This window comes from Camelus bactrianus, chromosome 1, assembly GCF_048773025.1.
Source record: "Camelus bactrianus isolate YW-2024 breed Bactrian camel chromosome 1, ASM4877302v1, whole genome shotgun sequence".
NCBI classification, from domain to species: Eukaryota; Metazoa; Chordata; class Mammalia; order Artiodactyla; family Camelidae; genus Camelus; species Camelus bactrianus.
Window position 1 is genome coordinate 120,025,231 of NC_133539.1, and position 25,958 is coordinate 120,051,188.

Below are 25,958 nucleotides of genomic sequence, written 5' to 3' on the forward strand. Positions count from 1 at the left end.
GAGACTGTTTTATCGCCTAACACGTATTCTATCGTGAATGTTCCATGCGTGCCTGAGAAGATATGAATTCTGTTGTTGGGTGGAGTCTTCAATACATTTAGGTCATGTTGGTTAATAGTATTGCTTAAATTATTCTTGCTGATTTTTTGTTTTACTTGCTCTGTCATTTATGAGGGTGTGGTATTGAAGTCTGTTATTGTTTAATTGTGTATTTTTTCCTTTTTTTTTTTTCATTTTTTGCTTCCCCTATTTTGGGGCTGTTTTTTTAGGTGTATATGTTTATATTCATTATATTTTCCTGGATTTGGTACTTTTAGTATTATACTTAAAAACAAGTAGTTTTTTTTAATTTAGTCTATTTTGTTGGGTATTAGTATAGCTAATCAGTTCTCTGATGGTTATTGTTTGTGTGTTGTATCTTTTCCTATCCTTTCAACCTATTTGTGTCTGTGAATCTGAAGTGTCTCTTGTAGGCAGCATATAGTTGGCACTGCTTTTTTTATCCAGTCCAACAATCTGTCTTCTTAATGGAGTGTTTAACCCTTTCCTATTTAATGTTATTTTTGAAATGGTTGGGTTTGTGTCTCCCATTTGGTCTGTTTTTCATATACCTCATATGTCTTTTTTTTCCTCTGTTCCTCTTTTATTACCTTTTGTATTTTCTTTTCACCATTTAAAATTCTTTGATTTTAAAAAATTATGTTTTTCTTAGTATTTGTCCTGGGGATTACGGTATGCATCTGAATTTATCACAGTCTGCTTCAGATTTAATGCTAAGAATACTCCAGTACAGCTCCATTTCCTCATCTCTCCTTCGTGCTGTTATTGTCGTATATATTATGTCTGTTTACATAATAAACCCGGTGACACAGTGTTTTAATTATTACTTTAAACATTGTGTGTCTTTTAAAGAATAAAAAGAAAAATATTTGTAGTCTTTAGTATTTCTGATGCTCTTTCTGACGGATGCCAGTTCTGTCTGGTGTCATTTCCTCCCTCCAGTGTAGCTCCAGGCCCTCCTCCCTTTTTTGTGCTGCTACTGTTACATATATTACATCTTTATATGTTATAAGCCTAACAGTACAACTTTATAATTGTTTATGCAGTTGCCTTTTACATTGAGTAGAAAAGAGTAAAAAATATGCTTATACAGTCTTTTATATTGTATTGTTATTTTTTTCTTTACCTGTTGTTGCTTCTGCCCGCGTTCTTTATTTCTCCGTGTGGATTCTGGTTACTGTCTGGGGTAACTTTTTGTCTTCCTGAAGAAGTTCCATTAGTATTTGACTTTTATCTGTAGCTCCTGAAGAATGCATGTTAGAGTTAGTGGCTGCCCACATCATCTTAATTGGGGACCACATACCTTATAATGTGCGTGTTGTGAGTTGAGTGACAATTGAGAAGGGGTGCAGGAGGAGAGGCTGGGCAGAGGGATGTTCCTGGATGATCCTGTGTTCTACACTCTGGGACTTGAATCTGTGGGGACCAGCTATTGGAAGATTTTACAGAGTCTGTGATCACCTTTGAGCCATGAGGAAGGATCAGAGACTGGGGTCTGAGTCCTTGTTCAGAGATGGCAGGACAGACTCTGAGAGGAAGGTGAATCAGCCTTTCCCTCTACAGTTCCTTCTTCGTTTTTTTGAGAAGTTAAAAGCTCCTATGTCCATAAACTATTTACACATTACAAGTCAGCAAAAGAGTTACACACAGTTTGTGGAGTGGGAACCATGGGAGCTTCTGTGGAGTTTGTGAAACATCGTTTCAGGATGAACAGAGTGCTGCTGTCTGTGTGTATGGAGGGGAGTGTGTTTGGAAACATTAGGTAAACATCTGAGAGCTGACCTTTTTTTCTGATTCTTAAAGGCTGGGTCTGTGTAAGTGGTGCTTTTCAGTAGTTTTGATCCGACAGAGACGGTGTGTTTTTCAGGAACTTCTGCAGGTTCTGGACTCTCACTTACTGCCTGCAGCTCCCTGTAGGAGTGCAGGAGCTCCCCACCCCCTTTTATAATATCATTAAACTCTGCCATTTTCAAGAGTTTAATCGTTGAACTAATGGAAGTTAGAAGTGAAACTGTGACAGAATTTACCTGTTTAGTCTTCCCAAAGAGTAAGGGTCACAGTTTTGTCCAGCACCATATACACAACTAGAAATTTAGGCGTATAATTATGTCACAGGTGCTCTGAATACTAGAATACAAAATAAATATTTCCAATTACCACATTCAATACTTTGATACTATCTGCTGATCTTGGTGGGAATGCAGGAAATTGGTCCGACTATGCTGTCTTATCTCCCTGGAGAACTACCTGAAGTAATGCTGTTTATTGTCTGTGTTTATGGTCCATCTCCCTCTGCTGCACTATGAACTCGGAGAGGGCAGGGACCGTATCTGTGACTGACTGCTGTTCCCCCATCACCTGCAGCAGTGCTGTAGTGGACATGCCAGTAATTGCTGGATGAGTGATGAATCCCAGTTAGGTGTATCTGAGGTAGGACCCTGGTACCTCTATTTTTTAAAAAAGGCATCTCCGGTTTTGATGTGTTTGGGAAACACTGGCCTGTCTTCCTTCTCAGACGTGTGGTAGTGTGCACAAGGTAAGGTACGTGTGTATCCTCACTGCGCGATCATTTGGGGCTTCTTCCACTCCTGAAATTGGGAACTTGACTGAGTCCCCTGGAAGGAACAGTTTAGTTCAGTACTGTTTTCCACGTATTGTTGACAGGTAAGACTCAGAATGGACAATTGCTTTCCACCATCAAGTAATTAAATTTAGGAATGGTAGGAAGATAGAGCTAAAATGCAGCTTATTAAATGCCCCTGCCCCCCCCCCCTTAAACAACAGCAACAAAACGCAAGGTCAGGCTTCCTGGATGACTTTCCTCCAAAACAGTGATTCTCAGTGGTGGGGGTGGTGAGGGGTCTCCAATGACTGGAGACATTTTGGATTGTCCTAACTGGGGAGGGAAGAAGATACTCATGGCATCTATTGCGTAGAGGCCAGGCATAATGCTCAACATTGTACAGTGAACAGGGCATCCACCTCTAGCGATGAATCATCTGCAGAGGTTGAGACACCCTGCTGTAAACAAGCTGTTTAGAGAAAGCGTTCGTAGTTAATGTGGACTTGGGCAGTTATGGATCCATGGAGCCTGTGTGCCCACATGTGCACATGCGTGTACATACACACATGCACATTCACTCATTGGCCCTGGGAAAAACAGTGTCTTGTGTAGAGAAATCTGTATGTGGGGAATTGGATTTTATATACAAGCAGACCTTGATTTATTGTGCTTTGCTTTATTGTGTTTCACAGATGTTGCGTTTTTTACAGATTGGAGGTTTGTGGCATCCTTGCATCGAGCAAGTCTATCAGTGCCATTTTTCCAACAGCATCTGCTCTCTTGGTATTGCTGAGTCACATTTTGGTAATTTTTGCAATATTTCAGACTTTTTTCATTGTGATTATATTTGTCTTGGTGATCTGGGATCAGTGATCTTTGATGTTTGGGGCGCCATGTACTGTGTCCATATCAGACATGAACTTAATCCATAAATGTTGTGTGTGTTCTGACTGCCCCACCGACCCGCTGTTCTGTCTTTCTCCCTCTCCTTGGCCTCCTTGTTCCCTGAGGCACAACAATATTAATATTAGGCCAATGAATAAATAGCACTACAGTGGCCTCTAAGTACTTGTCCAAGTAAAAAGAAAAATCACACATCCCTCAATTTAAGTCAAAAGCTAGAAATGACGAAGCTTAGTGAACAAGGCATGTCAAAGCCCAGCTACGCCAAAAGCTAGCCCTGCTGACCCAAACGGCCAAGTGGTGAATGCAAAGGAAAAGTTCTTAAAGGAAATTAAAAGTGCTACTGTGGTGAACACATGAATGATAAGAAAGCAAAGCAGCCTTATTGCTGATACAGAAAAGTTTTTCTCTTAATTGAGGTATAGTTGGTATACAATGTTATATAAGTTTCAGATGTACAACATAGTGATTTACAATCTTTAAATACTCAATTTTATAGTTATTATAAAATATTGGTTGTATTCCCTATGTTGTACAATATGTCCTTGTAGCTTAGTTACTCTATACATAGTAGTTTGTACCTTTTAATATGAAGGAAGTCTGAGCAGTCTGGATAGAAGATCAAACCAGTCACCACATTCCCTTAAACCAGAGCCTAATCCAGAGCAAGGCCTTAACTCTCTTCAATTCTATAAAGACTGAGGTGAGGAAGCTGCAGAAGAAAAGTCTGAGGCCGGCAGAGGTTGGTTCATGAGGTTTAAGGAAAGAAGTCGTCTCTACAACATAAAAGTGCAAAGTGAAGCAGCAGGTGCTGATGCAGGAGCTGCAGCAAATTATCCAGAAGATCGAGCTCAGATAATTGATGAAGATGGCTATACTAAGCTACAGATTTTTGATGTAGATGAGTAGCATTCTATTGGAAGAAAAAGCCATCTAGGACTTTCATAGCCAAAGAGGAGAAGTCAGTGTGTGGCTTCCAAGCTTCACAGGACAGGCTGACTCTCTTGTTAGGGCTAATGCAGCTGGTGACTGTCATGTGAAGCCAGTGCTCCTTCACCATTCTGAAAATTCTGGGGCCCTTAAGATGATGCTATATCTACTCTGCCTGTGCTCTGTAGACGGAACAACAGGCCTGGATGACAGCACGTCTTTTACAACGTGGTTTACTGACTGTTTTAGGCCCGCTGTTGAGGTCCGTTGCTCAGAAGAAAGGACTCCTTCCAAGATGACTGCTCCTTGATGGTGCACGTGGTCACCCCAGAGCTCTGCTGGAGAAGGACAGCGAGGTTCATGTTTCCCTGCCTGCTCGCACGGCACCCAGTCTGCAGCCCGTGGATCAAGGGGTCGTTTCAAATTTCAAGCCTTATTACTTAAGAAATACCTTTTGTGAGGCCACAGCTACCATAGGTAGTGGTTCCTCTGATGGATCCGGGCACAGTCAGGTGTAAAAACCTCTGGAAAGGATTCCCCAGTCTAGATCCAGGAAGAACATTCATGATTCGTGGGAAGAAGTCAAAATATCAGCATGAACAGGCGTTTGGAGGAAGCTGATCCCAGCCCTCATGGATGGCTTGGAGGGGTTCCAGACCTCAGTGATGGAGGTGACCGCTGATGTGGTGGGAACAGGAGGAGAACGGGAATTAGAAGTGGAGCCTGAAGGTGGGGCTCCATTGCTGAAAGGTAAAACTTGAATGAATGAACTGTTAACAAGGAAAATGGTTTCTTGAGGTGAACTCTACTCCTGGTGAAGAAGCTGTGAAGATTGAAATATTGAAAATATTTAAATAATTTTTCACTTTTTATTTTGAATAATTAGACATTAACATAAGTAACCCCCATAAACAAAACTCTTTGGGGTCCTCAAAAATTTAAAGAAGTGTAGGGATCCTGAGACCAAAATTTTTTTGAACAGGTGGCTTCCTGGGATTGGTCCCTCAGATACTGTTGAACCCACATTTGTGTCTCTTGTTAGGTTAAGCTTCCATAGGCTAGAAGATTTTAATTCCTTGGGCTTTGATGGAAAGTTCCGGCTTTTTATTTTTGACTTGAGTATATTTTTAAAGTATAAAATATATAGCAGAATCTATGACGGTTAAATTTTTGACTTCATATGCTAAAAAAGCATTACTTGCAAATTAGATGAGTGGAGAATTATATTTGGAAGAATGACGAAAAGAATCACAGGAAATGGGAAATTATTTTGTAAAGGTTACAATAGACAAATGATTGTGGGAAAAATGTTATGTTATGAGAGTCTTGGAGAAACAAGATGACTCGGTTTAGCAGACACCTAACTGTAAGGGATTGCATACCCATAGAAAGGGGATGTGATTGGAGCACTGTAACTGTCGCACACAGTCAAGCTTTGACCATAAAGAAATAATAGGTTTTCTGTTTTCTGAAACATTGAAAATAAACTCTGTGGGTTTGAATGAATTGTTGGTAGGTTACTATGGAAGCCATTTCAGGCAACATTTAGGGGAACCATATTAAAAGGGATTTAGAGGAAAAGAGACTTTCCACAGATTTATTTTCTTATGTGTATAAAATTCATCAGGATTACCTTGATTTAGGGTCTTGGTTAAACTTTTTAAGGGTAAGATGTGGCTTGTGTTAAGGTGAGACCTACACACAGTATCTGTGGAGTCAGTGAGGAAGTGTCTCGTGTGCTGTGCAAAACTGGGGAAGATCCAGAAGAAATCAGGGAAATACTTTATCAGGAGTTGAGTTAAGAACTTAAAGGCAGTATTTTCCCCCTGGATATTTTTGATTAAGCTGATTTTGTAAATATAATTTTTTATGTGTTGTGCTTTAATCCCTAGCAGGCTTGCAACCCTTTGAAGCGACCCATAGTCATTTCATAGTGGGATTAGGAGCTAGATTATTGGGAAAGACCACAATTTGTTTTTTCTCAAGTTCTAACACAAGTAATACTTGGTGTTGATATTTGTATACTTGGATGTTTTTCACTAGTTAAATGTGAGGAAGAAGCTCTGTGTAAAAACTTGCGTTGAAAAAAAGATACATTAAAAATCACCAGTGTACTTTCTGAGAAATGTTTAAGTAGATAGTTATCTTTTTAAATCCATGTTAATATTTTTTCTTGTTACATTCTGTTTTCCTTATTTTAGATCAAATGATTTCTACTTCCTATTCTGTCTCAACAGTGAGTGACATGAGATATTCAGGGACATAGGTCTTTGTAAATTTTTTTTTTTTTGGTGTGATAGATTTCATTAGAATACTATTTTATCTCAGGTGTTTAAAAAATTCTCATTCTAAAATTAAATATATATATTACTGTAAACTCTTATTCATTTATATAAAAGCAAAAAAATTTTTTTCTATTCGTTTTTATTGTGGTAAAATAAACATAAAATTTGGCATTTTAGTCATTTTAAGGTGTGCAATTCAGTGGCATTAAATACATTCACACTGTATCACTACCCCCCATCTGCAGAACATTGACACAGTGAAACTGTACCATTAAACATTAACTCCCCATTCCTTCATCCCCCCACCTCTGCCAGACACCATTCTGCTTCATATAACTGGAATCATATATTTGTCCTTTTGTGATTGACTTATTTCACTTGTCTTCAAGATTCATCCACGTTGTAGTGTGTGTTAAAATAGCTTTCTAAGGCTGAAACACACTCCAGTGTGTGTATATGCCACATTTAAAAAGTTCATTAGTCCATCCATGGACAGTTGGGTTGCTTTCCAAGTGTCCTTTAGGCTCTTGTGAATGATGGTGCTATGAATGTGGGTGGATAAATATCTGTTTGAGTCCCTACTTTCAGTTCTTTCAGGCAGATCCCCAGAAATGGAATTGCTGGGTCCTATGGTAATTCTGTGTTTAATTTTTTGAGGAAATGCTATACTGTGATTATGCATTGATGGCTGTATATATTTTACATTGTCACCAGCAATGCACAAGTTTCCATTTCTTCGCACCTCACCAACATTTGTTATTTTCTGTTTGTTTTCTTAATAGCCATTCTGATATCTGTTAAGTGGTATTTTGTGGTTTTGATTTGTAGTTCCCTAGTGATTAGTGACATTGAGCATCCTTTCATGTGCTTATTACCATTTGTATATCTTTGGGGAAATGTCCATTTTTTAATTGAGTTGTTTTCATTTGTTACTGTTTTTGACTTGTAGGAGTTCTTTATATACTCTGGATATTAATCCCTCATCAGATATATGATTTTCAAATATTTTCTCCCATTCTGTAGATTGCCTTTTCACTCCATTGATAGTGTCCTATCATGCACAAAAATTTTAAATTTTAAGTTCAGTGTATCCTTTTTTTCCCTTTTATTGCCTGTGCTTTTTGGTGTCATATCCAAGAAATCATTGCAAAATTCAGTATCATGAAGCTTTTCCTGTTTTCTTCTAAGAGTTGGTTTTAGCTCTTGCATTTAGATCTTAAATCCATTTTGAGCTGATTTTTGTATGTGGTGTAAGGTCGGGGTCCAACTTCATCCTTTTGCACATGAATATCCAGTATTTACAACACCATTTGTTGAAAAAACTGTGCTTTCTCTTATTGAATAGTCTTGGCACCCTTGTTGAAGTCAGCTGAGTATATATATATGCGAGAATTTATTTCTGGTCTTTATTCTATTCCATTGGTCTGTCTGTCAGCCTTCATGCCAGTTCCACACTGTTTTGATTACTGTAGCTTTGTAAGAAGTTTTGAAATATGTGAAACCTCCAAATTTGTTCTTTTTTTTTTTTTTCCAAGATTGTGTTAGCTCTTGAGTTCCTTGAGATTACATATGAATTTTAGGATGGATTTTTAATCTGTAAAAAAAAGAAAGTTGGGATTTTGATAGGGATTATATTAAATCTGTCGATTGCCCTGTGTAGTATGGACATTTTAACAATATTAAGTCTTCCTATCCATATCTTTCCATTTATTTGTGTCTAATTTCTGTCAGCAGTGTTTTATAGCTTTTGGTATACAAGCTTTCCCTCTCCTTGGTTAAGTTCATTTCCAAGTATATCATTCTTAATGCTGTTGTAAATGGAATTGTTTTCATAATTTCCTTTCTATTTTGTTGTTAGTATATATTTTTTAAAAAAAACTGATTTTTGTGTGTTGATTTTATATCCTGCAACTTTTCTGAATCCATTTACTATTTCTAATAGTCTTTTTGTGTGTGAACTCCTTAGGGTTTTCTACATACAAGATTATGTTGTCAGTGAACAGAGAATTTTTCTTCTTCCTTTCCGTTTGGATATCTTTTCTTTTTCTTGTCTTTCATCTTTAATGGGTAGAGAAATAAAATAGGAAGTGGTATTAGATGTAGAAATTTGTTTATCTGAAGCTTTACTATGGAAAATGTATCTTGAAAGTTTTTCATGCTGTTCCATGGAAAGCTAGGGAGTTTATCAAGTGATGACAGTTTGCATTGCTAAGAAAATTTAACTCAGTTTCTAGGTTTATAATAGGGTTGTTGTTTTTGTTTTTTGCTCTCAGAGAAAGCCTCATCACAGGTGCAGTTTTTTTTAGTCCTTGACATTGCATGATTTTTGTTTTTTCTGCTCGCTTTTGAAGGTAATTGTTAGCATTTAATTATTCTTTGGAGTTTTGATTTTTGTTGCCACAGATATTTATATAAGAGATGCCTGTAACCGACATTATAGATACATAAAATGTGAAGATGTTAAAAACAGGTGGTACACTGGAAGTAAACTTGAATGATTTAGGTCAGATCTTAAGAGGAGAGAACTGAGGCCTAGAGAGGATGTTAACTTGTACAGGATTATACAGTTGTTATTAGAGCTAGGACTAAACCTTTTTCGTAATTTTTCTCTCATTCTTTCTACCTGAACCATTGATTACTGCAGCAGCCTGTTAACTGTCTTTCTGTACTTTATACTCATCCTTTATTCTTGCTAGTGGATCCAAAGCATAATATTTCTAAAATATAAATAGTCAGTGTGTCCGTTTTTTCAGTTATTAACCATTATCTTCAGGGTAGTGTTAGCATTAAATATAGCTAAGTCTATTACTTGTGTTGTCTGATTTAATTCTTCGAACAGTTCTTTGCTATTAAATTATCCCAGTTTTATAGATGGGCAAATTGAGACCAGGGCTGTCTGATTTCACAGTTTATGTTCCTTGGCCCTGTTTTATACTACTTAAGTAAGGCCTTCAAGACCCCTTGCGTTGTTGCTCTTATCCACGTCTCTAGTGTTCAGTTGACATTTTCAACTGTAAATTCCTTGAAGGCAGAGATCACATCCCAGACCAAACAGTTGCCTAGTGCAGGGTAGATGCTTGGTAAATGTTGAATAACTTTTAAGCAGTGAGTGGATGGCACAGGATGGTGAGACTAGCCCAGTGCGGGAAGACATGAGTAATATATCTGAAAGAGAGGATCCCTCTGACTGGCCATGCTCAGGACAGGTCAGTCTTTGGGTTAAAGCACAATGGTGAGAAGGAGGAACAGGATGAGGGAAGCGGAATCCAGAGCGATGATTAAAGAGCACCGATTTACTCTGGACTGAAATGAATTATATCTTTGGGTTGTGAGAACTTGAAAATGAATTCTCTAAATTACATTTCATGTTTTCAGGCCTGATTGAGTTAAGGAGAGAGGCACCTGAGGTCTTGAGACAGGGAAGGGCTACTCCATTTTTCAGAGTAGATGGAGCTTGATGTAGCTCTCAGGTGAGAATGCAGAATAAATTATTTAAAGAATTACTGTTTCCAGGAGAGGTGAAGCACGAACATTAAGAATTAGCTGAAATTAGAGGGAGGGTACACCTTAGTAGAAGAGGGCGTGCTTAGCATGCACGAGGCCCTGGGTTCAACCCCTAGTCCCTCCATTAAATAAATGAATAAATAAATAAAAACCCAACCTAGCCACCACCCCCCAAAAAAGAATTAGCCAAAATTCATTGTGTGTTCAAAAAGAAAGCAGAACAGCCTAACTTTTTCTTTTTGTGGGTGAAACCTCCTACTTGATCGGGTTGTGTGAGACTCGGCCTCGTCATCACACTTGCAGAAGGCGCAGACACGGGAGGGGTAGTGTGCTAGCTGGGGGATGGGCTCGGTTTCACTGTAGTGATGACCTCCGAATCTCAGTACTGAAAAGCAAAAGAGGCGGATTTAGTGCCTATATGACATGTCCGTTCTTAGGTCAGTGGGGTCTCAGCTTTATGCTGTCCTCCTGCAGGAACCCAGTCTGGGGCGTCTACCTTCTGGAACACTGGGAACCTCACGAAGGCCTGTCAGCCCTCAGGCTCCATCACGTCACTTCAGCTCACATTTAATTGGTCAGAGCAGGTTCTGTGACCCCACCCTTGTGTTGGGGGCGTGGGAAGGAAGGAAGCAACCCAGAGATAAACTGAACATCAGTGTTGACTGTCTCAGATAGTGGGGACTTGGGAGGACAGATTAAGGGACTAAGAGGGTTGACCTGGGCAGCCTGCTTTGATCAATGAATCAAAGGGGAGTGAATAGGGAGAAATGTAAGATCCCTGTCCTTTCATCCCAAACTAGTCCCAACAGAATATTGTTGACAGAAGGGGCTGAGGGGCACAGTTTGCCGGTGTTACCAGCACATGTGATGGAAGGAAGTGTAGCATCGATGCGTTGATGCAAGGGGTGTGACAGAGAGGCCATGATGCTGACTTCTCCCACACCTGTGCTGTCACGCTTCTGGCTACAGGTGCATGTTCAGGTGGGACACACACTTGAGATCACGTGATAGGGATTGATTAAGGCAAATAGGAGTGGAGAGCTGGGAAGGTGAAGTTGGGCGGGGTTGGGGGGCCTGCTGTTGGGAGCAGGAGTGGGCGTCTCTCGTCTGTGGCACACTAAGAGCTGGTGCTGGAAACTACAGGAAGCGATAGAGCTCACTGAAAGCAGGCTTCTAGTGTACAGGTGGCCTAGAGTACTTCTTCCTGGAAATAATCAAACATCAGCTTGATTCCCCTGAAATTCTGTGATTCTGAGTGACGGAAGAGTCCCTGTTATATGCTAAGAACTTTCATAAACACTTAATACGAGTATGTAAACATATATGTGATTGTTTCTGAATTCACTGGTGAAAAAAGTGAAATACAATGACATTGACCTAATAAAACATTTCTGTCTTTATGCCTTTTATATACTAAAACTATATGAATTTTTTGAATTTTTTGTTTTTATATCTTACTTTAGTCTCATTTTGTACATGAGGAAACTAATACAGAAATGATAGCTTGCCCAAGGTTTATTCTGGTTAACTGGCCAAGTAAGGATTTTTAACCACGATCTTGTTAATTCCAAAAACTGCTTTTTCTGCTCACTATAATAGTTCCAGTGTTTTGCCTGCCTACCATGTCAGTGTCTCCTGGGGACTGTATCACCCTATTTTGGGGTTCTGTCTGTCCCTCTCTCTGTCCCTTACCACATGGTTCTAATAGGACTTCCTGGAGTTCTCCACTACTTGGTTACCTGCCCACCTCCCTTCACATAGGCCAGTCAGCATCCCCTGGGAGTTTGTAAGTGAACCAGGAGAGACTCATCCCTCGCTGGCGATAGGGGTAGTAAGATGCCACAAGAGGAGTGAGGCCCGCTGTAAGTGCTGGGTCCCGATTCGTGCTGCTCAGCTGCACTCCTGTCCAGCTGGGATTCAGTGCCCACCCCCCCAGCCCACACACACCCCTCCCCGGCGTGTGACAGCCGCGGCCAGCGTCTTGCGTGAGTTCACCTTGCTGCAGACGTGCTAGGGCTGGAGCCTTGAGCGAGACTGGTCACTTGAGAGCTGAGATACGGCTATGGGGGCTGTGTTCTGGGCAGACCCTCTCACGGGGAAGAAGTGAGCCTTGAAGAAGACAGCCACTGCAGTGGCCCTTGAAGGTGCAGTTTTTGGGTGTCTGTATTGGTACTGAGGAAAGGTGGGATTGGCAGCACTGGTGAGTTTTCAGAATTCATTTTTTAAAAGCCCCTGGGTCTTTACCAAATGCAGCCTGTGGTATGTACCAGTATCTTATGACCAAGACGGAACTCTCGTGGTTGAGTAGTGCTCAGAGCGCTGGCCTCTTCTTCACCCACCTCTTCTCCCCTCTTGGTTGCTCCCTGATGTACCTCTATGTGCTCTAGAAAGATGATTCTCACCTCCAAAGTTCTCCTCTCCTGCATTGGTCCTTAAAGATGAGAGTCAGAGCAGCTACTCTGGGATGGATGGAGGGAAGGAGGAGAAAGTGGGGATGGGATATATGTTGCTGAGATTTTAAAGGGTACTGAGTACTTACGTGAATTTGAGGTATGTGGCTGGCATTATTCTTATTAAAGTTAAGAAGATTCAGATTCAGAGAAGTTGGTGATGTTATCAGGGTCACAGGTCTAATCCTAGATCTGTCCTGACTCAAACATGACCATGTCGTGTAACTACCAGAGAGTGATTATCTGGGCAGTAGTTCACGTATGTAAGTCAAAGGTCAGAGTTAGTTGCACATGACTTCATCTAGTACAAGATAAAAGCAGGGCAAATGCTCAGAGCAGGAGCAAAAGAGGAGAAGTTGTTCTATAAAGGACTAAAAAGAGAAGAAATGCAAAAATGATGATGAGTCAGTATTAACAACTATGTTCAGTGGCACCAGTGCCCAGAAAGAGCATGTCTCTGTCACACACTGAATAAGAGTGCTGTCAAGCAAACAGCCCAAGTTACATAGTTTGCCTCTAAAAATGAGTGATTTCTCAAAAGACAAATTTTTGTCTCTACTTCAGAGTTAATAGAGACAAATTATTTTTCCTTTTCCCAAGTATCATGAAAAGACATGTGGGGAGTTTGGCATTACAGACTGAAAAACAGCTCTGTGTAAACGCAAGTAGAGCAGACGGTGAACCGAGCACCTTTCCCTCCCGTCCCGTCCCTCGTAGGCAGTTTATGCTGATAAGCATACAGCCGTGAAAGAAACTAGTGTTCAGTTCTAAAAGTTGCATTACTTCAGTATTTAAACAAAAAACAAACTATACATGCAAATGGCTTCCGGGGCCTAGCATGTTTTTGGTAGTTATCTGATAGCTGTACGTGCATCAGGTGTTTCTCAGGGTCCTGGTGTCTAACTGCAGCGCTTTGTGCTGGGCAGTGGAATGGTCGCCTGGTGGACCTTGGGGCCTGCTTTCTTAGTCAGAGATGGGTCTGTTTGCGTTGTCATGTGTCTGTATGTTCTGTGAACGTTTGTGACTGCATCTGCAGGGAATTGTCTGAAATACTAGTTTTGATGAAAGACTATCCTCAGGTTCAAATTGTATGTATGTATCAGGACATTGTTTAGTGGGGTTGACTCATTATCTAGGTGTTCTTACATGTCTTTTTGAATTTGCAGTGTTTTTGCCTGTGATTCTTTTTGGATCCGATGTTAATGGCTGTTAAAGCCTAGGTCTGTAGGATTATTTTCAGATGATGATTAGAGATGATGAATTTCAGACTTTGTTTATGAGCTGTCATCTTTCATGTGATACACAGATAGTGAAAGTGACAAGTTGTGGTGCAGATTGACAAGGATGTGCCTTCGGTGCCTTGTGTTGGTAATGTGGACATGGTGATGATAACACTGTGAACCAGAGTTAGTAACAGTAGTGCCGAGTTCTGGGTAGAGGCGCCTCAGGCTTTGATTTTTTTATATAAGTAAGTGGAAAGGAAGCCTTAGTTCACTAACTAGAAGGTGATGTAATTAATTGACCTTGAATTTTATAAGGCAGCTCCCAGATCAAGCTGACATTGGAGGACCTTTTGAGTTATTGTGTATGCACAGGCATTTCAACAAGACGGGAGATCTTAAAAAGAAAATGACTCAGGCATCTGAGGCTTGCATGAGTGTGTAAAGAACGGTCTAGTCCCGACCTGTGTGTGCACGTAGCAGGCCTCTCTCCTCCCCACTTCCGTGCTCAGTGTAGGCTGCTCTGTCTCCCCCTGGGGTCTCTGCAGCCGTCCCCTGCCCAGTCTGCCCTCTCCAGTCTTGCCTGTTTCACCTTATCTTCTACACTGAAGCCAAGCAGAATGATTGCTTTAGAAAAATATTTTTTAGTTAGATTGAAAATTTCAGACACACAGGATAAAATATAATTCACTAGAAGCTTAAATACCTATCACCAGGAAGACACAGATGTTAATACTTTGCTCTATTTGCTTTGTGTGTTTTAAATAATAAAATAGTTATATATAAGCTAGAGCCCAATCTCATCCTTCCCCAGGTAACCATCTTGAAGGTTGACTTATAGCATTCAGGTTTTTGCACTTATGCTGCATTTGTATATCCATAAACAATATCATAAACATGTACTATTTGGGGGAGGAGGGTATAGCCCAGTGGTAGAGCACGTGCTTAGCATGCACGAGGTGCTGGGTTCAATCCCCAGTACCTCCATTAAATAAATAAATAAACCTAATTACCCCCTCCCCCCCAAAATAAATAAAAATTAAATTTAAAAAATGTACTGTTTGTATTTCCTAAATTTTTAAATGTTTTACTGTGTGTTTTTTGCAACATTGTTTTTACAATTTATTCATGGTGATACCTTTATTACAATTGCTGTATCTCATACAAATGAATGTGGTTATTCCCCCAACATACTGCAGTCAGGTAGTTTCCAGATTTGAGCAATTACAGATAGTGCCGCAGTGGGTATTCTGGTGTGTCTCCAAGTTTCTCCGAGGCTGAGGTGTGGAAGTAGACTTTCTGAGTCACAGCAGATATACATGTTTACTATCTCATTTTTATTTTCTCCAGAATGGTTGCACCAATTACATTGTCTCTTTACTCTCAAACTTGTTGGTAATTGCTCTAGTTTGATTTCAGTTTTTACAGTTTGATGGGTATGAAGTAGTATCTTGTTTTAATTTGTATTTCCCAGGTTCCTACTGAGGTTAAATATATTTTATATGTTTTGACCAATTGGAATTTTTTGTGTGAGCTGCCTGTTTTCTTCCCCCTTATAGTGCAGTTGTGTGTGTATGTATGTGTGTATATACATATGTTAATTTTAATTGTTGGTTTTGTTATATGTACATCTCAGTATGTTGCTAGTCTTTTCTCAGTGTGTTGGAGTCTTGCTCAGAAATTTCAAATTACGATATAATCATACTAAGCAATCTTTGTGATCTTTTTTCCTTTCTTGTGTAGGAAACCCATCAAGATGCTAAGAAATATTCTGTTTCTTCTAAAAATTTGCAATCTTTTTACCCACAATTTTTTGACCCACCTGGAATTTTATCTTTGTATATGCTGTGAAGTTCACATTTTTCTTCAAAATTAACTCTTCCTTACCCTTCGATTTTTCTTACACATTTAAAAAAATTCGAATTACCACGGAAACTCAAACTTGATGGGTATTCCATAGAATTATGGATTTAATTTGGAAAATTGACCTTGTACAATATTGAGTCTGGAAAAAGCAGGTGATTCTCAGGCAGCAGGCCGTCAGACCCTATGCCTGTTGTCTGCCCGTGCGTTTACACACAGTTGCCATCAGACAATAGCTTCTCCTTTTTAAATTTTGCAGTGTCCCTCATTGGCCGACAAGACTGTCCTTGAATCATTGGAGAAGAGGGATTCTGGGAAATGTAGTTCCGGACTTCTGGCCTGTGATGCAGTGGAGACTATAGAAATGGGTACTGGTCATGCGGGTTTTACAACAGACAAGCCAAGCCTTACACATCTGTTCTGATTTTCTCCTTGGTTTTAACACACAGTGTGGCTTACCTGATTGTTGTGTACTTCCCCTCCAGTTGATGTATTTTGGAGATCTTTTTTAGTGGTGTGTACGTGGAATTTTGCTGGATATTATCAGCTGCCCTCCACAGAGGCTGTATCAGTTTTTATTTATACCCGTAGTGTGTCGCTTTCTATTGTTTTGCATCTTGCCCTCTATTATAAATGCCTTTTTACCTTTATTTGGCCAACTTGTCGTTTAAGGAAGACTGAGCCGTCCTGGCAGAAGGGATACCTGACAGCACTCATGCGCACACCCGCTCAGTTCACGCTACTCCTCTAGGTTGGGTTTCTTGCGCTTTCTCTGTGACTGTATCCTGTTTTTCATTCATCAAGGGCTTACGAACATTTTCTTCCTGCCCCCTTTTTAGACCTGGGCTTTCTCAGTTATCCCTGTGGCTCCTTCTGTCATAAGCACATTGTGTCCTCGTCTGCTTTCCTAAATTGTAACCCTTTGCAACGGTGCTGGGCTCTTTGTTACCAGCACCGAGCAGAGTCAGAACTCAGTAACTTGGAGTGAATGAGTGATGCATCATTCTAAATGGAGAGTCTGTGCAGTTTTATAACCTTTTCATTTAGCAAAATGTATTGCACTAGATGCTTTTTATGTATTAACGTGACTCCTCACAGCCGTACAAGGGGGCTCTATTGTTATTTCATAAAAAATGTTTTGTCAAGGACATATTATTAACTGGGGTGCCTGTCTTTGAGTTCAGACCCAGCTTCATCTCATTCTAGTGTCACGCTTCACCGAGTTGCTACGTAATCTTCCTAGTTATGATTTTTAATGGTTGCATCATATAACACCAAGTTGATTTATCATTATGCCCTTTGGATATTCAAGTAATCTGAATTATTTGTCAAAGGAGTGGATTACATTTCCAGTGTTGAGTGAAGCATTGTTCTAAATAATTCTTACCATTGGTATGCATCTGATTCATCTGTGTAGCTTTTAAATTTAATTTTAAAGGATAGTCATATGATTTTATTTTAGACTAAAAAGGATATAATGTAAAAATATTCCCCTATTCCTCTATCTGCATCACCCCTAAGTTGCCTGGTTTCCCTTACTGTAAACAATCAGTATTATTTTCTTTTTATCCATAGAGATTTATTTTATCATTACATAAACAAATACCTGTTACTCTGCCTTTTACAAAATAGATAGTATGTCAGACACACTGTTGTGCATCTTATTTACTTCTCTACCTCCAGGATCTTGAGTTCGTTCCTTATCGGTACTTAAGGAGTTTTTTTAATCAATTATAGCTGCTTAGTATTTTCTTGTTACACACCCAGTTCCCTGTTGATACCTAGGTGGTTCTTTTGCTAATGCAGACAGCGCTGCAGTCAATAACCACCTGCCACAGTGCACTTCTGCAGCCATCACAGGGTGAGGGCCTGGGTCTTCGCAAGACTGCCCTCACCTCAGACTCCGACTGCAGCTCTGGGGTCCCTAGGCCACCTTTCTAAATTTGAGGCCTCCCACTACCCACTCAGGTTTGATCATTTTCCAGAATGACTGTCAGAACTCAGGAAAGTGCTGTACTTAGTAGGATTACAGTTTTATTATAGCAAAGGGATAGAAATCCAAACCAGCAAAAGGTGAGGTCTGAGAGGGTCCCCCACTGTTTCCACATCTTCAAAATGGATCACCCCCTTAGCATATTGAGGCTTCAGTGTCAAGATTATTTATTTCAGGGGATTCAGTTTGTAGGTGTGATGAGTTGAATCATTGGCCACATGATTGGACTCATTCTCCAGCCCCCCTCCCTTCCCTGGAGTTCAGGAGGTCTGGCTAATGTCACATGGCACAGCCCCAGTCTTGTCACATGATGCTTCTTTCCAGCATGGTCCACCCCAATCTGGAACAATCTAGGGACCTGCCTGAGTCTCCTCATGAGCATAAACCAGTGTATGGTCCTCGGAGCTCACCACGAATAACAAAGACACTTCTGTCACTCAGGAAATTCCAAAGGTTTAGAAGTTCCCAGGTACCCAGGACAAAGACTGGTCAAATTCTTTATTATATTACAGCTACATATATCACTATGTTCCTGTGCAAATGTGTCAAGTATAGGGTGAATTCCTCTTTCTCCTCCGTCTTTCTTTTCCTACCCTACATGGTTTAATAATCAAAACCAGATAAAGGTATACTCAAGAAGTGTTTTTGCCACTTTGTGTCTCATGAGTAGAATTTGTACAGCACATTCCAAATGAATAACCGTGTCAGTTTCCCCTGTATCCTTAGTGTTCTCTATGCAGATAAAAGCAAATACAAACATGTCGTCTTCTTCTCTTGTTTGACTTGAAAACACACAACACAAAAGCTGCGAGTCGAGTTTATTCAGCCTGGGAGACAGGTTTAGATAGCTTAGATAGCTCTGAGAAACTGCTCCAGAGAGGTGAGGGGGAGGCGGGTATATATGTGATTTTGGCAGAGGGTGTGCATGCGACCAGGCACACATCTCAGTAGAAGGTTGCTCGTAATCACGAGGCAGAGACATATCAGTTAATGGTTTTAGTGCCTTTCTAAGTTTGGGAAGATGTAATAGTTTGGGGTTCATAAAATTTTCTCCTAAAATTATCTAACTCTGAAGGCCTGTTCGGCCAGTTTTTCCCAGAGCACGGAGCACCTCCTTCCCGATCTCCACCCTGAACTCCTTTCAGGGTGTGTGAAAGGCCAGCGACTGCCGTGACTCGGTCCTTGTGGACATTGTCTTCTTACACAGAGGGCATCAGCCTATAGACTGTAATGCAACTTGCTTTTTGCACTTAAAAACATATCCTGAAAGTGTATTTCCATATCAGTGGAATATGCATTCACAGTTTTGCTAGATACTGACAGTTGCTTTCCCACAGGAATTACGTTACTACTTCATTCACCCTAGGACCTACCGTTTTAGGATGAACAGTGGTACATCCATGTGGTTTAATTTGAATGTATCTTATGAGGTTGAGTGTCTCTTCATATGTTTGAGACACTGTGGTTCCTTTCTTTCTATGAACTGTTTGCTTCTATTTTTTGCCTGTTTTAATAGTGGATTCTGTTTTGTTTTTTGTTTTTTGTTTTTCCACTAATGTCTGTCAGTTGTTTCACTTTCTGGTTTAATTTTTTAATGCAGAAATTTGTGGATTTTTATGTCTTCAAGTTTTTGTGTCTTCCCTATTAGGAGACTGTTTTTCTTAAAACACTGATATGTGGCTTCTAGTATCTTTGTAGTTTTTCTTTTTTTATTAAGGTGTAAGTTAGATATAGTAAAATTTACCCTTATTAATGTAATGGTTTTGTGAGTTTTTACAAACACATAGAGTCACGTAATGACCACCACAATCCAGATGTGGAACACTCTGTCACCCCTAGAAATCCCTTCCTGCCCCTTTGTGTTCACCCTCCCCAGGTCCCCAGCTCCTAGCAACTACTTCTCTCTTTTCTGTCCTTAAGGTTTTGCCTTTTGCAGAATGTTGTAAGAAGGAACTGCTCAGGATGCAGCCTTCTGCTTAGCATAATGCATTTAAGATTTGTGTGTGTTGTTGGTATGTTCAGTTCTTGATTGTTTCCTTTTTTATTGCTGAGTTGTATTCCGTTATATGGATTTACCACACTTCATTTATCCATTCTCTAGTTGCGGAATGTTTGGATTATTTCCAGGTTTTGGAGGTTACAAATAAAGCCAGTATAAACATTCATCTACAGATTCTTTTTGAGCATAAATTTTTATTTTACTGGATTAATACCTAGGAGTAAGATTGTTGGTGTAGGTTCCACATTAATTATATATATAACTATGAGCAACTATAAGCATTAGTTTTCCAAAGTGGCTATACAGTTTTGCATTCCCACCAGTCATGTGTGAGAGTGTTCCCTTGTTCTTCATCCTCTCTAGCATTTGGTTTTGTCAGGTTTTTTTTTTTTAAGTAATTTTCGTAGGTATCTAATAGTATATCATTGTATTTTATATTGTGGTTTTCTAATGATTAATGTCCATATATTTTCATGTCTATAGTCTTTGTTGAAGTGTCAAATTGTCTACATCTTTTGCCCATCTAAAAAATTGGATTTTCCTATTACTGAGTTGTAGGAGTTCTTTATTTTGGGCATAAATCCTTTGTCACATATCTAATTTCTCTCAGTCTGAGTGGCCTGTATTTTTCACTCTTTTAGTAATGTCCTTTAAAGAACAGAAATTCTTTTCTTTGATGAATTTTTTAAAAATATATCTTTGTTTAGATTGTACTTTTGATATTATCTCTGAGAAATCTTTGCCTTCAGCAAGATCACAAAGATTTCTTCCTGTATTTTCTTCTAGAAATTTTACAGTTTCAGATTGTACATTCAGGTCTGTGATCCATTTTGAGTTAATGGTGAATTTTGGTTTCAGACCATTTGTTGGAAAGATTTTTTTTCTCTGTTGAACTGCCTTTTGCACCTTTGTCAAAAGTCAGTTGACCACGTGTGTGTGGATATGTTTCTGGACTCTTCCCTTCCATCAGATCTGTATGTCTGCTCTTTGTCCGGTGTCACACTGTTTTGATTACTGTGGCTTTCTAGTAGTGTGACTCCTCCAACTTCATTCTTTTTAAAACCTGTTTTGGCTTTTTTCACTGCCTTTCCATATTCATTTTTGAATCTTGTTTATTCATTTCTACAAACACCATTGGGACTTTGATTGGAATTACATTGAATCTATAGATTAAATGAGGAAAGATTGAAATCTTAACAATAATGAGTCTTCCAGTGGGTGAATGTGGCATCTCTCTTCATTTATTTAGTCCTTTGGTTTCCTTTATCAATACCTTATAATTTTTAGCATATGGATTTTGCACATATTTTGTTAAATTACACCTTAGTATTTCAACTTTGGGGGCGCTATTATAAATGGTACCACCTGAAAAAATTTTATTTCTAGTTCATTGTTGGTATGTAGAAATACAGTTGTGTTCTGTGAATTTGCTAAACTTACTCATTAGTTCTGGAAACTATTTTGGAGATGTCTGTGGGACTTTCTGCATAGACAGTCATGTTGTCTGCTAATACAGGCGGTTTTCTTTCTTTTTTTTCCCCCAAAGTGTATGCTTTTTATTTCTTCTTATCATCCTGCTGCAGTGGCTGGGCGCTCCAGTGTGATAGGAGTGTGAGGGCAGGCCCTGACTCATCTCCTATCTCTGGGAGGGGTCTGGCCATAGTTTCCCAGTAAACACATACAGCTCAGCATGGTGCGCACTTAGCAAAGGGGTCCTAGTTACTTTTATTTCTCGTGGCCTCCACTTGTGATATCATTCATTGACTGGTGTGTCATGTGACTCCTAATGCATCATGTGTGTATACCGCCCCCCACCACACACACACAGAGCACTTGAACTTCTGTCAGAGCACTTACTGCACTGCTTTGCAGTGTACTTGGTACTTTCTCCTTTCCTAGAAGATGAGTATCTGAGGGGAATAAGAGATGGTGCTCTCCCCGCGCAAGTCATGTTGTGAATACTTGGTATTAGACTGGACCATGTGAAATTGCTGGTGTTAATTTTTAACCTGAGGCATCTTGTATCTGCCTGAGACAAAAAGAGAAAAACAAAAGAAGGTGAAAATTATCTTCTGCTGACAAGATGCAAACATCGTCTGCGGGATGTCCATGCAGAACCAGTGGTTCATCGCTGTGGTGTGCGGAGTCCTGGAGCCGGGTGTGCTGGTGTGAGTGGAGCGTGGCCCTGTGCTGGAGGAGATGTCGTGCTGTGGGGGACTGGGTGTTTACACTGTCAGATGTGTTCAACTCTGATTAATCTGGAATTATGTGCACACTTTAGCCTTGGTTTGAATCCACTCATGATCCTTGGTTTGAATTCACTCGTGATTTCTACAGATAAGTTACCGTGAAGTTTGACATACTTTGCTGTGTTATAATTTCATGTGAAAAGATAATCTTCGTACTTTTTTTGGTTTGATATAAGTCCCTTAGCATCTTGAGGGTTGAGTAAACAGAATAGTACATTAAGTGCACCAAACATTTTTCCTTTTGAAATAAGTTGATATTTCAAAAGAAGAGGAGGAAGCTGTTAAGGCAGTCATAATGCAAAAACTAGGTTGCATTTCCTTATTCTAATTTTTTGTGTAGTGTTTTTTTAATTGTAAATTATATATGGAGGGAAGCAATATTTTTGTACTTTATATATTTTATATAATATTTAGGCTCAAGCTGGCCTTTTACCACCCCATTTTACAAGTCTGGGAAAAGGGATGTATGAGAGATTTTGTGTAAGCTTCATGAAGCCAGGAACAGTTACTCTTGTTCACTGCTGTATTCCTTGTACTTAGCACATTTGTAGTTATTAACAAATGATTGTTGAATAATAATTCATGGGGGATAGGAGGCCAGGCTTGCTGGATTTGTTTAGAGTTAAAAAAGCATGTAATTTTTACATGAGATATATGAATATCAGCACAAATGAAAGATAATTGTAATTACTTGTTGCTTGATAAGCATCAAAAGATTCCCATAGTTTTTGAGGCAATTAAATTGTATTGGTAAATGCTATAGTGACAGAAGGCTGTTAATCAGGAATTTGCTTATGATACTGTTTTGAGTCTGACTATTAATATAACAAGGTGAAAATATAACTTAATGCCTATAAAACAACATCTTTCATTTGAAACCCTTGTTTAAAATATGGGAGTCAGGGAAGACTACCTTTGACTTGGTAATAATATTGAAAATGTTAAGTACTCAGGAAATTTACTTTCTTTTGTGTTTGCTGCCACCAAATGGCAAACTAATAATATTACTATGTCTGTGGCATTAATATGGTAGAAGACATAGTAAAAGTAATGCCCCTTGAATATTTTTTTGACAAGGTTAATTTTTTCATAAAGAGTTTTTTGACAAGAGGAGAAGTAACAAATTTTAATATGCTCAGAACTGCAGCTATCCTTCCATCAGGGTGGGTAACATCTTTTAGCCTACTGGGCATGCACATGAGAACATCGCAGTAATCACCATGACAGCAGTGATTAAAACTGATGATGCTTTTGGACTAATAAGAAATGTGGTTGACAGTATTCTTTTATACAGAGAGTTTAATTCTGACATTTGGTCTTTGTAAGTCATTGTACCTGAGAATTAAGGCTCCAGGATACTTTAGGCCTAATTTTACTTGTTTGAAGGCAAGCCATTTCACTAAAAATAACTGTTGGGATATGTGCCTGGAAAAATGGTTATGTAAGAGGGAAAAAAGAGAAGCAACCCAAATGTTCAATCTTAGAAAATTGGTTAAATACAGTAAGATATTACTTTTGAACGTAATGTTATATAGTCATTGAAAGTGTTACAGAGGAATAGTTAAGAGCGTGGGTAAAGTACACATTGTTCAGTGGAGGAAGATGGAGAGAAACAAGTTACTAAACAGTATATATGTTATCACGAAGTTTTTCTTAAGTTCATATATAGTAAATAATTAACCAGTGTTCATCTTTGGAAGATATTATTGTTATTTCTTAAATTTATGGATTTCTAAAATGAGTATGTTTTAAATTGAGTATGTAAGGGATTGCATAGATTGAATATTTCATACTTTATGGACAATTTTTTAGATTAAGGCATCCCCATAAAATTGCTTGGTAAGTGTTCTAGAAAATGTATTTGGATTTTTTTTCATTGATGAGAATATCTTGTTGCTAGCAATTCTAATAAGACTCTAACCCCACTTTTTGGGTCTCTTCACAGAATCCAGTAAGAAATCGTTTATATATAAAGAAAACCTTTAAAAATAGAAACTCTGTCTAGTTACACATTAGTAATTTTCTTTCTTGATAGTAGGGTAAAACTAAATTAGAAATTACTAAGACTTTTGAATATTATCTGATAATTCAAGGTATTAGTTATTTTTATAACATAGCCCTTCATTTCCAGGGTCAGCATATTCTTGCTTTTGATATCTGTTTTCTGCTACAGGCCTGAGATGGGAATTGAAACAGTACCCCTACTGCTTCCACCAGAGGAAATAGTGTGGGAATCCCTATGATGGTAGGTCCTTCCCCGTGGTCTCTGCAGTAGTAGAGGCAGCGCTTGTCATTTGTTAGTTTGTTGCTGTTCATGCCTCCTCCTAATTTAAACTTTGCTTTTATACATCATGTGTGTGAATAATTACTTAGTGTCAGCCCGAATCCTGTATCAGAGACATTTTGTTGATACGTGGTGGGCCGCTGTATTTGATGGAAGACTTAGTGTAGCAGCTTACTTAATAACTCAAATAGATTTTCAGGGGAGGGGGTTTGAGAATCTAAGATCCCTATGTGTTGTAACTTGAAGAAGAGAATATTAAATAGCTGAAAATAATGGTTCTGCAGTAGATTTACTTCTCCTGAAACAGGAGTGTGTTCCCGGATGTTTGGTCCTTCTCCAGCTGTGTGCACCCCCTTGCTCGTGGCTTGTTCTCCATGTTGTGTGTTTGTGGTGTACACCGTAGCATTGTTCGCCACCAGTCACCCCGGGGAACCTCAGTTAGGAGAGTGACTCCTGCGTTTTTAGTGAAAGTAGTTTAAAAAAATCTGGAGGTCTTAGACTCAAGGCACCATGAAGCCAAGATAAGCTAGTTTGATATTGTTGATGTGGTTTGTTAGGTGTCTTGTTTGAAATTCAAACATACTGAAAGATTGTGTAGAAAGGAAGAAACTTTGGCCCAGTAATTGGCTTCTTTACCATTATCAAGCTGCAACCTACTAGATTTTTTGTTAAATAGTTTACGATACATACTATTTGATATTAAGTAGACTTAATGTGATGTTGTTTGAAAACAACAAAAAAATCAGCCTTGTTAGGTTTTTGTTACAGTTTTTAGGTAAATTAAACTTTTTTTTTTTTAAAGAAGAGGGTGATCAGGAAGCTGTTATTGAAGGCTGAAAAGTTTTATCCATCTCTCTTCTGGTAGAGGGGGAGCAGACTATTGGGAAAACATTATTAGGTTGTGTTCTTCAATTTGGAATAATTTCAGCCACATTAAATATTCCAATTTTCTTTAGGAATTCCGTGTGAATTAACCAATTATGATTCTTTACCTGGCTTTTCAGGATTATCTACCAAACTATCACTTTAATAAAAACAAAACATAGGTTGCCTCTCATTTGTTGTTACCTGGAATGGCCCTTGCTGAATAGAATTCCACTGGAAATTCACCCATCAAGACACCTTATTTCTGTTCTTTATAAACTTTTCTAACCTTTGGCTCAGGAAAGGTTTTGAGTGAGTCTGGAAATAATCCTGTCTTAATTCAGTCAAGTATTTGTGCCATGGGTGGGCAAGTCAGAAAAAGGAAAAATATCAAACTCAAGATAGTAAGATTAAGATTTGATTAGGAAAATAGTGACAAATAATAGACACAGACCATCAATATCACTTAGCCCATTTGTATTTTTCTTTCCTGGTAATATATGATGGAGAGCATGTAAAGTCAAACACATACAAGTATTTTTTGCAGTATCATTGCAATATAAGTTGTAATTTTCACCTTTCACCACTAGATGGTGCTTTTGCATTGGTTTCTGCAAATTTTCTAAATTTACTGAAGGAATCATTTTTAAATTCTTCATAAAGAACAATGAAATTAAGATAGTAATATAGTTGGTCATATAGATAGGCAAATTAAAACTAGTGAAATATAACCATCGTTTGTGATCAAATATGCAGTTTAGTTTTTTAAAAAAGATAAAAAGTCCTTGTGT

At 38.9% G+C, this 25,958-nt stretch overlaps 1 protein-coding gene across 8 annotated transcripts in view; it reads left to right on the forward strand.

Moving 5' to 3' along the window:
• Positions 1-25,958, forward strand: part of ANKRD28 (ankyrin repeat domain 28) — a 221,600-nt gene that overhangs the window by 83,377 nt on the left and 112,265 nt on the right. For 2 of the 8 annotated variants that reach the window (XM_074372006.1, XM_045524874.2), the window contains one exon: positions 24,193-24,264. The exons of the other annotated variants lie outside the window; for them this stretch is intronic. In XM_074372006.1, the coding sequence (XP_074228107.1) occupies positions 24,259-24,264 (6 nt within the window). In that variant the 5' untranslated portion in view covers positions 24,193-24,258. Of the gene's footprint in view, positions 1-24,192; positions 24,265-25,958 lie in introns of those variants that run through there. 8 annotated transcript variants of the gene reach the window in all.